At 43.1% G+C, this 15,150-nt stretch overlaps 2 protein-coding genes across 2 annotated transcripts; both read left to right on the forward strand.

The window, feature by feature from the left end:
* Window positions 1–381: 381 nt before the first annotated feature.
* On the forward strand, window positions 382–1,041 carry LOC308304219 (hypoxanthine-guanine phosphoribosyltransferase-like; the record flags this gene model as incomplete). Its single annotated transcript, XM_080748783.1, has 1 exon — window positions 382–1,041. The coding sequence occupies one exon, from the start codon at window positions 382–384 to the stop codon at window positions 1,039–1,041; it is 660 nt and encodes a 219-aa protein (XP_080604909.1).
* A 4,209-nt stretch (window positions 1,042–5,250) lies between these two features.
* On the forward strand, window positions 5,251–8,982 carry LOC308304456 (cullin-associated NEDD8-dissociated protein 1-like; the record flags this gene model as incomplete). Its single annotated transcript, XM_080749056.1, has 1 exon — window positions 5,251–8,982. One exon carries the CDS (start codon window positions 5,251–5,253, stop codon window positions 8,980–8,982), a length of 3,732 nt encoding a protein of 1,243 aa, XP_080605182.1.
* Window positions 8,983–15,150: the final 6,168 nt, after the last annotated feature.

Raw genomic sequence — 15,150 nt, forward strand, 5'->3', positions numbered from 1 at the left:
AGTAATATACTGTTTGAGTGCTTTGTCCACCATTGTAAATAAGGTGCAGAGTTGTATATTTCTAAATTTGGAGACGTTGAAAATGCCTCTCAGCCAATCACAATGGTCAGAGGTCAGAACTAACTGTGATGTCACCACCAACATAAAAGAGAGACTGTGCGGAAGGCTGCTTAACATTAATACCTGGGGCATGTTTATGGGATATAGGAGCCGCTGAAGTGGTCCATTTTTACAGCCAACGGAGAGAATCTGCTCTTTGGAGAGGGTTTCAAAATGACACTCACATTTTAAGTTCAAGCTTTTAAATAAAGATTTGATTGAAGTCTAAGGAACTTAAAAAGTTGTATGTCATTTAAAACATCGGTCAGGGCGTCACCGATGATGGCAACATCAAGCAGCACCTGTGTTGTGATCAGCGATGAGGACCAAGGTTACGACCTGGACCTGTTCTGTGTACCGAAGCACTATGCCTCCGACCTGGAGAGGGTGTACATCCCTCACGGACTCATCTTGGACAGGACGGAGAGGCTGGCCAGAGAGATCATGAAGGATATGGGCGGTCACCATATCGTGGCCCTCTGTGTGCTGAAGGGGGGCTACAAGTTCTTCGCAGACCTGTTGGCTTACATGGAGGCCCTGAACAGTAACAGTGACTGCTCAGTGCCAATGACGGTGGAGTTCATCCGTCTGGTGAGCTACTGTAATGACCAGTCTACTGGGGAAATCAAAGTGATCCGAGGTGACGACCTGCCTACGCTGACAGGAAAGAACGTCCTGGTCGTGGAGGACATTGTCGACACGGGCAAGGCGATGAAGACATTATTGGAACTTCTCAAACAACACAATCCCCAGATTGTTAAAGTAGCGAGTTTGCTGGTGAAGAGAACACCCAGGAGCGTCGGATACAGACCAGACTTCGTAGGATTTGAGGTCCCCGACAAATTTGTGGTGGGATACGGGCTAGACTACAATGAGTACTTTAGAGATCTAAAGCATATTTGCGTCATTAGCGAGACAGGAAAAGAGAAGTACAAGGCATAAAGAGGTTTTCATGACTTTGATTATTGCATCCAGGGCAGGAATTTCAGGGAGGCCATGAAGGCCATGCATGGCCCCTCAGTTTGGCCTTGTGCCCCTCCAAAAAATGCCCCAGCCCAGATGACTGTACTACTTTCTTCCCTGTCTCTTTCTTGTCAATTTGTAGACACCAGTGTCTTTCTTGTCATGTAGACACCAGTGTCTTGTTAAGTCCCCATATTTAAACCGATCCAGTATCTTTGATTCGTACAGGGCTGAGCATCAGACTGTACATTCCCATTTATTTATTTCACAGATGATATTCCACATATTAAACGTAACCCTTAAATTTATATTAATTACTTCAATGGACTAAAATCTTGTTTTATTTGATGGCCTTCCTGCCCTGGCACTCAAAAAATGGACAACCCCAAGTGGCCTTGCCCCTAAAATGATGAAATTCCAGGCCTGATTCTATCATTTAAATTCTTCCATCAATTCTTCCAGATCAGATCTCAGACTTGGACTTGGCTCAAGTCTAGATCTCGTATCATCATCTTCATGTGTCTGAAGCATGTGATATCAGTCATCTATGACGTCAGTTGTTTATGATGTATCTAATGACAAAATCTTACAAACAAAAGGTTTAGCCAGATCCGAGCCTCATTGACTTCCATTTTTAAATTAAAATCTGCATATTTCAAAACTACATACAATATATGTATGAAACAAGATTGGTATCATGTGGCCAGTCTATGCTGGCAGTCGTCTTTGATGTATCTGATATGACTCCATATTTTGGCAAGGTTTCATCCTGATTTGACTGCCATTCACTTCCTCTTATAGACAGCTTGGTTAGCTATTGTGGCAGGCAGTCAAATGCATTGTCTTGTCTTAATTTGGACAATCCGAGCCCCCTTGAATTCAATTATATATATATTTTAAGATAAATATTTCAAAAGTTATAGAACACACAAATTTGTGGGGTTCTACACTAGCCTGTTTATATATGTATGTGCACAACACGAATAGTGGAGGTACTTCCGTGGCCTGCTGGCAGTGTGAAGTGCAAGAATACATTTGGTGCTGATTGGTCCAACGATCTTCGAGATTGGCTTTATTAAACATAGAATACACAAACAACAGATCCTCTAGCTGGGTCTGCCTCCTATAGTCAGGCCGTAATGGTCTTTAACCAGGTGCAGCTCATATCACTTGGAGGGTTTCTGCCAAGGGTCTCTTGAGAGTGCACTGCTGTTGTTGAAATCCTAAAATTAGCTTTGCCTACCGACAATCTTCAGTAGATAATGCTTGTTGTTCAGTTTTAAGATGAATAAGTGCTAGGATGAACAATAAGCTTATTTTTTTTGTTTCACATTCAGCTATCGAAGCCGGGGGTGGACTATCTTGGAAACAAGACAACTCTGCCAGACCAAAGTCATGTGCTATTTAAGTTAGGTCTGGCCAGCCCTTTATTCAATGTGGGGCGGGCGGTTTATTACCTTTTTTGAAACAATGACATATACATGTGACGGAGAGAGTCGCAGCCCCAGCCTTGAAGCCTCAAAAGTCTAGTATCTCCCCCGGTCTTGGTCTAGTGGTTAAGATATTGAACTTTCGCGTGGGAGACCCGGGATCGAAGCCGGTTGGGGAGGTTCGGATCACCTCCGTTACATTCATACTGTAATAAGTGAGTGACACTTGGGCCAGCGTGGCTCTGGCACATCCCAATGTTATTAAATTAACTGTACGGTATACTTTAAAAGAACAAACAACTGCACTTATGACTGTTAATGCTTTGGATTTGACCAAAGTTTATTTTACAACTGGCCTCGCTCTCACAGAGGAACAGATCAGAAATTAGTTGTAGCGGTGCGTTAAAACACAATAATAAAAAACTACTAAAATGATCATCCATATAGCCTACTCATTGGTGGCACCAGCCAATTTGCAGAGGCGCCAAAAGTGTAAAGCAGCATCAAAAAGTATGTGCCGCTATACGGCTTTGCGGTGACGAGAGAGACTGTTGATAGAAAATATGTTTGAATAGACGAATACCTATGGTCATGGTCAAGAATGTTGTGAACCCACATCTGTCTTTTTCTTTTATCTCCGCTCAACATAGAGCGATAACAGTTCCAATCCATGTTGGGGCTCTGATGCACAGAGCACACAGCATCCCAGTCGTGCTTTAATAGGCGGTTTAATTTAAAGAACCTTCCTAAATTGGTGTAAACTTTTGTTGTGTTGTGAGTAATGTTAACTCCTAGACACCATTGTTAAAGACAACACGCACCCTTCCCTAGTCAGCCATGAGCTTCGTCTCTGCATCTGTGTCTGGCTTTTCAGACCTTCCATCAAGGGAAACACAAATGAACACAAACGAATACATGTTTAAAAAATCAAACCTCGGTTCGAATCGAAGCGGTGGACAGATAAAACTTCTATTCTGAATGTATTTGGAGAGCTGGTATGACAGTTGGTATAATAGGTTTAAAAAATAAAATAGATTAAAACACATACATTAAAATAAGAATTTGTAATTAAATAAATACATAAATAAATATAAATAAAGTGTTTAAATAAGACAGATAAACCCTGAAGGCCAAATTATCATGTGAAGCTTGGCCAATCCTCAAAGTATCCATTCATCTGACCGGGAGGGAAACCGCACACATATTCTAGATGTACAGGACATATAAAGCCTATTCATTCTGAACTGAAATGACCATATATGGACATGGGACACACATTTTGCTTTTTGAAAAAGCCTATTCATTCTGGACTGATATTTTACACGTACGGGACAGGAAAAACCTGTTCATTCTGGCCTGGAGTGACCATATATGGACATAAGGTAACGGACATTCTGTTTTTGAAAAACCCTGTTCATTCTGGACTGAGATCACCATATATGGTAATTAAACAGACATTCTGTTTTTGAAAAAGCCTGTTCATTCTGGACTGAAATGACCATATATGGGCGTGATACACACAAAGCCATTCATTGGAAGCGGTTTCCACCGCTTCAAAAATCAAACCTCGGTTCGAAGTGAAGCGGTGAACTTTTATTCTATGTGTTCTAGAGTTATGAACTCTGTGATCTATACATTCTTTATATTCTGAATGAATGAATGAATGTTTTTATCTGGAGGGCCGAATTGTCATGTGAAGCTTGACCAATCCTCAAAGTATCCAATCATCAGACCGGGACGGACACTACACACATATTCTGTGTACGGGACAGATTAAACCTGTTCATTCTGGACTGAAATGACCATATATGGACATGAGGTGACAGACATTTTGTTTTTGATAAACCTGTTCATTATGGACTGAAATGACCATATATGGACATGGGACACACATTTTGTTTTTGATAAAACCTGTTCATTCTGGACTGAAATGGCCATATATGGACATGGGACACACAAAGCCACTCCTTGGAAGCGGCTTTCACCGCTTCAAAAACACTTAATCATGCAAACTCATACAAACAACTAAATGTTGTGTTGCACAGAATCTGTACCAACACAACAAATATAAGATAATAACATAATAATAGTATAAATAATCTCTTTCTCTCTCTCTCTCTCTCTCTCTCTCTCTCTCTCTCTCTCTCTCTCTCTCTCTCTCTATATATATATATATATATATATATATATATATATATATATATATATATAATATATATATATATATATATATACAGAATATATATAATATATACTATAATTTAAGAAATCTCTGTGTGATCAGTGGTTCTGTAAAGATATCTATACGTTTGCTAATGTCTGTCTGTGTCCCTTTTATGCCTGTATATGGAGATCTATGATGTCATCTATAATATGACGTATGTGCCCACCTTTTGCCCATATATGGACATGTATGACACCAAATATTTCTATATTTGGAGCCATTTCCTCTCAGCCAATCACAATGCGAGGTTGCTGTCACTGCTAGTATAAAGTAGAGTGGTACTTACAGAACTCTCAGTCTGTTCAACGGCATCCGAACTGTTCTGCAGAATCTCTAACCAACGACCAGCTAGCCAAGTCGACCTTTAAGCCCAAGAGCACAGAGGCAGCCAGCATCTAACTGGAATCCAGCACAGCGTTTGAAATCTGAAATCTAACAGATCTGTCGCTAGCAAGTGTAGCTAGCATATACTCAACTGTTGGGTCATAGCAAAGCACATTATCGGGAGGCTAACCAGCAGCTAATCAGATCAAAATGGCGAGTGCCATATACGATGTCTCCAGTCTGCTGAACAAGATGACCTCAAGCGACAAGGACTTCAGGTACATGGCGACCAATGACCTGATGTCTGAGCTGCAGAAGGATACAGTTACACTGGACGACGACGGTGAGAAGAAGGTGGTAAAGATGATTCTGAAGTTGTTGGAGGATAACAATGGAGAAGTCCAAAACCTGGCCGTTAGATGCCTGGGCCCTCTGGTGAGCAAGGTGAAGGAGTACCAGGTTGAGACCATTGTGGACACGCTGTGGACCAACATGTTGTCCGATAATGAGCAGCTCCGGGACATCTCGTCCTTTGGACTCAAAACCGTTATAGGAGAACTTCCTCCTGCTTCAAGTGGCTCCTCAGCGCTATCAGCCAGTGTTTGCAAGAAGATAACTGGCAAACTGACCGGTGCCATCACCAAACAGGAAGATGTGTCCGTTCAGCAGAAGGCACTTGACATCATGTCCAACATGCTCTGCAGACAGGGAGGATTGTTGGTGGCTTTTCATCCCTCAATCCTGAGTTGTCTGCTTCCCCAGCTCACATCTCCTCGCCTGGCTGTCAGAAAGAGGACCATCACGGCCCTCGGCCACCTCGCAATGTCATGTGAGAACAAGGTGTTCATTGGCCTAATCGAACACCTGCTGGTTGAACTGGGGCGTACACAGGTCTCACGGAACATGCCAAATACCAGAACATACATCCAGTGCATGGCTGCTATCAGCAAAGAGGCTGGACACCGCATAGGCGAATATCTGGAGAAGATCATTCCGTTGGTGGTGAAGTTCTGTAACGTCGAAGATGATGAACTGAGAGAGTACTGCATCCTGGCCTTTGAGTCCTTCGTTACGAAGTCTCCTAAGGAGGTCCGGCCCCACATTCCCACGGTCATCGAACTGTGTCTGCGCTACCTGACCTACGACCCAAACTACAACTATGAAGACGAAGACGAGGATGACAACGCTATGGACACGGAACAGAACGATGAAGATTATCGAGGCAGCGACGAGGAATACAGTGACGATGATGACGCCAGTTGGAAGGTGCGTCGTGCATCTGCCAAGTGTCTGGACGGTGTCGTCTCAACCAGACATGAGATGCTGCAGGACTTCTATCGCTCCGTCTCTCCTGCACTCATCTCTCGCTTCAAGGAGAGAGAGGAGAATGTGAAGGCAGATGTGTTCCTCGCGTATACCTCTCTGCTGACACAAACTGGAAAGGCTCAGAAGTGGATGTCGGACCCAGACACTATGGATCAGGGAGATACACCTCTAACCCTGTTACAGAGTCAGGTTCCTATGATAGTGAAAGCTCTTCATAAGCAGTTAAAAGAGAAAAGTGTTAAGACGAGACACAGTTGTTTCAACTTGTTGAGTGAACTGGTGAAGGTTCTGCCTGATGCCGTGGTCCAACATATCCCAGTACTGATACCAGGTATAGTCTTCAGTCTGAATGATAAGCAGTCCAGCAGTTCCAACCTGAAGATCGAAGCATTGTCGTGTTTGCATGGGATCCTGAGCTACAAGCCCTCCAACGCCTTCCACCCACACATCTCACACATCTGCAAAGATCTCGTCCCAGCCGTGATGGCCTGCATGGGAGACGACTTCTATAAGATCACCTCCGAAGCCCTGCTGGTCACACAGCAGCTGGTCATGGTGATCAGACCTCTGGACAGTCAATGTGGGGGCTCAGAGAGTTTTGACCCCTCCCCCTACATTAGAGACCTGTTCAGTTGTACAAATAAGCGCCTGCGAGCCATTGACATTCATCAGGAGGTTAATGAACGAGCCATTACCTGTATGGGCCAGATCATCTTTAACCTGGGAGACCGTTTGCCCACTGAGCTTCCTGGAACGCTGTCCATCTTTTTGGAACGACTCAAGAATGAACCGACACGACTCACTACTGTTAAAGCGTTGTCGACGGTAGCAGGCTCTCCTCTGAACATCGACCTGCGTCCAGTTCTTCGCGAAGCTGTTCCCATCCTTGCCTCATTCCTCCACAAAGTTGACAAAAGGGCCACATTAGGTGCACTGGACAAACTGCTGAAGAAAGGTGGCTCCTCAGTGACGCCAGCCATGATAGACGTAGTGTTGGCTGAACTTCCTGCCCTCATAGACGAGAATGACATGCACGTGTCTCAGATGGTGTTGATCTTCCTGACCACATTGGTGCAGACACACCCTTCCTCCCTGGCTAAGCTCGTTCGAGGAAACGGAAACATCCTCGGCCAGATCATCTCACTGGTCCGTTCCCCGCTGCTGCAAGGAGCTGCACTGGATGCCATGTTGAAATTCTACCAGGCTCTGGTGTGCACAAATACAGCAGGTTTGGGTTTCAAGGACCTGTTTAAGATGCTAACAGGACCAGTCAACTCCCACTCTCCCCTGGCTCACAAACAGGCCTACGCTACCATCGCTAAATGTGTGGCAGCACTCACCAGAGTCTGTCCCAACGAAGTACCTGCTGTAGTGGGACAGTTCATAAAGGAAGTGAAGAACAGCCGCTCCACAGATTCTATCAGACTGTTAGCTTTGCTCTCATTGGGTGAAGTTGGACATCATGTGGACCTCAGCAGCCAACCAGAACTCAAGACTGTCATCACTGATGCTTTCTCCGCCACCAATGAGGATGTGAAGTCAGCAGCGTCCTATGCTTTGGGTTCGATCGCTGTTGGCAACCTGCCAGAGTACCTCCCCTTCATCCTTTCAGAGATCGCTCAGCCCAAAAGACAGTATCTATTACTGCACTCTCTAAAGGAGATTATAGGATCCGCTACAGTTCCAAGTCTGAAGCCGCATATAGAGTCAGTGTCGTCCCTGCTGCTGAAACACTGTGAGTGTCGGGAAGAAAGAACCAGAAATGTTGTTTCTCAATGTCTGGGAATGTTAACTCTGATAGACCCTGAAACTCTACTGCCAAGGCTGAAAGGCTATCTAATGTCCGGTTCGCCTTACGCCAGGAGCTCTGTGGTAACAGCTGTCAAGTTCACCATCTCTGCTCAACCTCATCCAATAGACCATGTACTGAAGAACTGTTTAGGCGACTTCCTGAAGGCTCTTGAAGACCCAGACCTGAATGTGCGGCGCATCGCCGTGGTGACATTCAACTCGGCAGCCAATATCAAGCCCATGCTGATCCGAGAGATGCTGGATTCAGTTTTACCACTTCTTTATAACGAAACCAAAGTCAGGAAGGAACTCATCAGAGAGGTACAGATGGGTCCATACAGACACTCAGTGGACGATGGTTTGGATTTGAGGAAAGCAGCATTTGAGTGCATGTCCACTCTGTTGGAAAGCTGTCACGACAAACTGGACATCTTCACCTTCCTCAGCCATTTAGAGGACGGACTCAAAGACCACAATGACATCAAGATGTTGGCGTTGCCCATGCTGACTCGTCTCTTGTCTCTGTATCCAAGCGTCATCATCCAGAGACTGGACAAACTGGTAGCACCGCTACAAGCCGTTTGCACCTCCAAGCTGAAGAATGGTGCAGCAAAGCAGGATGCTGACAAACTGGACCAGTTGAAGCGCAATGCGATGCAAGCCGTTGTCTCGCTACTTGACATCCCAGAAGCAAAGAACTTTCCTCTGATGACACAGCTCCAGTCTCAGATTCAGTCCAATCGGGATCTGACGGCAATCTTTGAATCTGTCCAGAGACTGAGAGACTCCAACTCATCCAACATGGCGTCCATGGACACCAGCTAAAGGTGACTACATTACCCATGGTGCAACAGGGCACCACAGGGCTGATGGAAGTCCGTCTCCTACAGCATGCAACCAAGATGATACTGTGTAAACACACAATGTGAAAGATATTCACACAAAAAAGAAATAGTTTAATAACAGCGGGGCTTACAGGTGGATCTCAGACTTCACGTGGCCAGTCTATGACATCAGTCATCTATGACCCAGATGATGCCATATTTAGGCAACTATTCAGCCCTCTCTCTCACCGCCACTTCCATGAAAATAAATAACTAAAGAAAATCATTTGAAAAAAATAAAATAAAATAAAATATGTAAACAATTTGTAAACAATCCTTTTTTTTTTTGTCTTTTTTTTTTTTTTTTGTCTCCAGTACTCCAACAGGTTCAAAAAGCCTGTAGGTGGATATGTTTCGCCCCTGTCCCATGTGCGGGCTGCGTGTGTGTGTCTAATCTCAGACACCATTGGACCAATCAGCGTGAAACCTTGCACGCACCCCCACTCCCATGTTGGTACCAAGGAAAGATCTCCACCCCAAGATTTCTTTCAAATCAGCCTTGTAGTGGTGCTATAACAGACCGCTTTACATGTTGGCCTATAACTCTTGAATCACAGGTCTTGCTTTTTATTTTCTCCACTTTTTTTTTTTTGCAAGGGTTTTGTCGTTTTTGGACAAATCCTCTCTTTAGTTGGGACTGCCCAAAGTAAATAAAACTAGACCAGGTCAACCTGGTTGTGCCAGACCCCGGTTCTGCCAACCCTCTGGGCCTATAAATTTAATGGTACATTTATAGGCTGTCTGTCCCTCCATACCTGTCTGTCCCTCCCTCATGCCCTCCCTCATGACATCATGCCTTTTGTAGGCATGTCATCATCATGTCATCATCATATATACCCTTTATATAGAAAAGGGACAGACCGACATTTGCTTATGTAGGCCTACCCATTTCATGGGTCTGGCAAAGAAGGTACGGTCTGTGTTTGGTATAGAGCAGGGATGGACAACTTTGATGATGGAGAGGGCCACAATATTCCCACACTCACTCCTGTGGGCCACATTCCATACTGTTTGCAAGCCAGCCCTGATACTGTGCTCACTCATTCCTTCCCCAGTATCAGGTCTGTACTTCAGCCTATAGGCGCCGAGTATGAGAAATCAGAAAATGATCGAGGCCAATCAGTGAACTGCGTTTAAACAGCTGTCCGCATAACAAGTGAAAAGCTTCCCCTGATTGGTCCATGTGTAGATGGTGACGTAGAATACATGCTGCATTTTCAAAACAACAATGGCTGCCCTCGATGCAACAAGTGTAACAGTTGAAGCTGAAATGATAAAACCTCTCATCTCCTAGAGTAGCAAAAATAGCTGATCTACAAGCTCAAAAGACGTTGCGCTGCGACACGTTTTGAACTTGTGGATCGGCTATTTCTGATACTTTTCAATTGGAATCCTGAATTATCTTTTGTTGTTTTTTAATTGGAATCCTGAAATGTAACATTTTGATTAATTTCAAATGCATATATGTTAACTTTATGAACTTAAATACAAATACATTATTTGGACATAGAAAAGACTAACATTTTAATGCTACTATACTAGTCATTCAACTAGATAGACTAGACTGAAGTAATTAAAGTGGGCCATGTTTCAGCTGTTACAGATTTGTAACAGCTGAAATCAATGAATTAATCAATTAATGCTGATGTATTCCGATATTAACCTGCGGGCTGCATTAAATGAAGGTGGGGGCCGCATGTGGCCCCCGGGCCGCCAGTTGCCCTGCATGTATGGTGTAGAGGGAAAAAAAGATTAGACTAAATAGCCTACAGACTACAGAGTGAGAGGTCTTGTTTTGACGGTTTGAGTGGTTAAATGTCTCAAAACATATCAACATGAATCCAAAATACACTGATGATCATACTGTCAAACAATGAAACTATACGGAATCTATGAAAAAGTTAAATCTGCAAGATAGCGGGTGTCCATGCTTCAACTCTCTCTCAACTAGGGGGTCCTTGGCCTAATAAACTTTGAAGACCCTTGTTCTAGGGCGTAAGAAGAATCGGAGGCAGAGTCTATTATCTATATATACGCACGCACGCACGCACGCACGCACGCACGCACGCACGCACGCACGCACGCACGCACGCACGCACACACACACACACACACACACACACACACACACACACACACAAAAAACAAAGGCAGAAGAAAAATAAATGTTACAAATATGTCACTTGGGGGCGCTTGTGTGCAGTCAAAGGAGTAGTCGAGTTGAAATGCCTCTTAAACCACAACCACTGATTGTGACATTTATTTATTTGAAAACTTTAGTTAGTTACTTTGTAGATTGATTATTATTACAAAACATACACTAACCACTTCAAACCTTTAGGCCATTTGAAAATAGACGATCAACAAGCTCGCATTGTGAGCTTATTGTGTAAAAGTGCAAAAGTATTGGCATGAAAATGTACTAATTAAGTACCAAAAGTAAAAAAATCATTATGCAGAATGTCCCATTTTCAAGTCTCCAAGTCTTTCAGTATACAAATCTTTTGAAAATAGCAAATCTACAAGCTCACAAGTAAAGCTTAAGTGATTAGGTTTGGTAACCAAATTACTAACTGGAAACTAAAGATTTCAAATTAATGTAGTGGAGTAAAGGTACAATGTTGGATATACTCCACACAAGTAAAAACACCTCAAAATTGTACTTAAGTACAGTACTGAGTAAACTTACTTAGTTACTTTCCACCACTGTCTCTCTCTCTCTCTCTCTCTCTCTCTCTCTCAAATAAAATTAAGCACAACCTGCCTGAATATGTTTTTTTATTCTTCATCCAACGTATTACAGAATTCCACAAATCTGACAGACATGTGACAATGTATAATTGTCTTAAAATTAGTTCATTAAATAATTCACAAAATGCATATGTACAAAAACAACTTCGCCTACATTGTACAGTATAGGTTATTGATCATGTGTTAATGGCCTTCATTCTGTTTCTAAGCCGCAATAACCGACTTATCTGTTAAATTAAACTGAAAGGTGACATAAGTGGTATTGGGTTGTTTGGCTTAATACATGTCTATTTCACCAGCAAGTCACAAGTGCTCTGAAGTGATCATGGAAAAAAAAGGTATTTCATGAACCAGGGACGTGCTGGGCCCCTGATTCAGCCCGGGAAAGAGAGTTGGAGAGGCCCTCATTGTGCGCTATAGAGAGATCTCTCTATAGCGCTGCTGCTACTCAAAGATTTGCCATTTCAGATCATGACAAGTGACAAGCCAGTGGGCCAATTACATGAGTTATATTTCGTTGTTGTTGGGTGGAAACCTTGTATGTCCAAAACCGTTTGTTTTGTAATTATCATTTTAAAAATAATTTAAACTAGTGAAAACAGCAGATCTACACGCACACAATGCCTCGCGGTGCGAGGCGTTGTGTGCTTGTAGATCTGCTGTTTTCACTACTTTTGTGCGACAGCCTTGTATGGTGAAGCAGGGCTTTGCTTTGCGAAAAAATTTACAAATTTGAAACTTGGAGATACAAGGTTTCTGCCCGACAGTGACGATTTACTTTGTTGGCCGCCCAGCCCCCAAAATGGAACGAAGGCCGACATTTTATTTTATTTTTTTTCCTAATGGCCGGCCTGGACCGGCCGGGAATGAACCGGCCGTTCGGGAGTTGTCCCGCTTTTCCCAATGGCCAGCACGTCCCTGTCATGAACAAAAATCATGCACACTGCTCCTGTTAATCAGAATCCGTTTTATTCAAATTGACAGACGTTTCAGTCTCTCTGCCTGGACCTTCATCAAGAGCGTCTTGATGAAAGTCTTACTTAGAGAGACACTCGTGATGAGGGTCCGAAGGGACTGTCAATTTGAATAAAAATCGCAGCGGACTCACTTCGCATGGGATCAAACACGACACACGTTCATGTACCGAGTGCTATTTTTGAAAAATCGTGAACATTTGTGCAAGTCTTTGAATATTTTTGACCCCGATTCTATGAATTGTCTTCTAAATCCTTCCAAGGTTTTTGAAAAACGCATGTTTCTATGTCAGCTCTCAAACCTTTTCACGTCAAGGACCCCTATAGAATTATATGTATTTGGCCACCGACCCCCATCTCGAAATATTATGTATCAGGGACCCCCCAGAAGCAAATATTTGAGTTACAAATATTCACTTCAAAAAATATGTATTCAACGATTTGTTAAAAATGTCATGATTTCTTTCAAATAGCAGATCTACAAGCTCGCAGCGCGGCAGGATTACCACGCTGTGACCTTGTCTATCTGCTATTTTTTAAATAGCCAAAGTATAAAATAATGGTATGAAAATATGAAGCTGTGTGCGGGATTGCAGAGACTATTATTGACCTCAAAATGTTTCATCTTCATGATGACATTTGCAATAACTCTCCGTGCTGTAAAAGTCATGACAAAAACCACTACTCATGCGTGATGTTACGGAAGGGAATTACGGAGAAATCACTCCTTCACAGAATATGTTCAATAGGGTCACACAAATACAAATGGAATGTCACAATGCAGTACAGGTGATTCACTGCTGCTCTAGATAGTGCTGGTTGTGCTTGTTCACAGAATTGACCTTTTCCTCAGGGAAGATTACATAATTGCGTACATCACCTGCACCAACACAACAGAATCGCTTACATTACAAACAGCCAATATTAAGAAATACTCGCGTCAAAGGCTGTACACACTATCCACAAGTTTCCTGTGTTCCATAAGCATAATAGTCAAGTCACTTGTGTAATTTCGTTCAAATTTTGTGGGGATTATGAAAACGATATATTTTTGGAAACTTCAGAGTATAACAAATCAGAAAATCCATGACTCCATTTGCAAAATCCGTAGGGGTATTTTTGACAGCTGCTGAAAGTTTTTGACTCATTCACTTATACACTATACTATAAAGGAAAAAAAATACCCCCAAAAGAATCTGCTTTAAGTAGCATGTGAGGGGTGAAACTAGTCATTTTTAATGATTCTGAATCCATTGCAATCATTTGTTTTGCATGAAAAACATTCCTTGGACTAATAACAGCCCCCACAAAACTGTGAAAAGTGATGACTCATCACTAAACCATAGTAAGTGAATGAGACAAACTTTCAGCAGCTGTCAAAGATTCCCCTAGGCGATTTTGCAAATGGAATCATGGATTGATCATGCATCTGATTTGTTATACTCTGAAGTTTCCAAAAATATATAGTTTTCAAAATCCCCCGAAGATTTGAACGAACCTTTCGTGTTTGAACATATTGAACTGGACTATACGCGTGAAAGTTGGGCATCACTTCCTCTTCCTTTTAGCTGTTTCGTTCTGACTGGCTGTTGCTGCTGCTGTGAGCCTGTGACACCAGAATCTCTGCATTGTGATTAGGGCACTTCCACACATCAGGCGCAGTAAAGAGTGGAACTCCGCTGCCTATATAGCAGCATTACTGCCGTACCTTTAAACTTTGACGCTTGAGCGGCTAATGGGAGTGTCAACAAAGTGCCGTTCTTCCGGCGTTAAGGTCTGTCCAATTGGTCAGTGCCATCACTACGGCGTCATATTCAACCCTTGCGCACGTGACCCCGCAACGGCAAAATGCTGCTTCGGTCAGAGTCCTAACGCCACTTCCGGGTTATGGGAGTAGATGGGGGTTAATGCCTCTGTATCATACTGTGTGGACACGCTCTTACTTGGTGCTTTGTTAAGTGATTTGAATAAGCTGTGTGGAGGAAGTGAAGCCTACATTAACACACACCCTTTTCCCCAGTAAGCTCACTGGGAAACTTGTGGATAGTCTTCAGAAAACATGGGGGTCATAGGCCAATAGAGGGTGTGCATAATGGATTTGCATTTGATCAAGGACCCCCAGTTTTATTATGCATTAGGCCACAGATCCCCTTTTTTTTATCTCTGGGACCCCAATCTACGCTCGAAAATCCGTAATGTTATTTTAACTCCTCGGCTGTACAAATGGAGCCAAATGGACATATCAGGGTCCATTCTGTGTCTTGGTTACAGACGCGTAACTCCTCAAGGACCCCTGTGGGTCCCCTGCGGACCCTACATTGAGAACCAAATGCTTTTACATGAAATGATAATGAGAATCCAAGAAGGTCGGAAAGTATCGGGGA

The sequence above is a fragment of the Nannobrachium achirus genome (genome assembly GCF_963921795.1).
Source record: "Nannobrachium achirus genome assembly, chromosome: 19".
NCBI lineage: Eukaryota > Metazoa > Chordata > Actinopteri > Myctophiformes > Myctophidae > Nannobrachium > Nannobrachium achirus.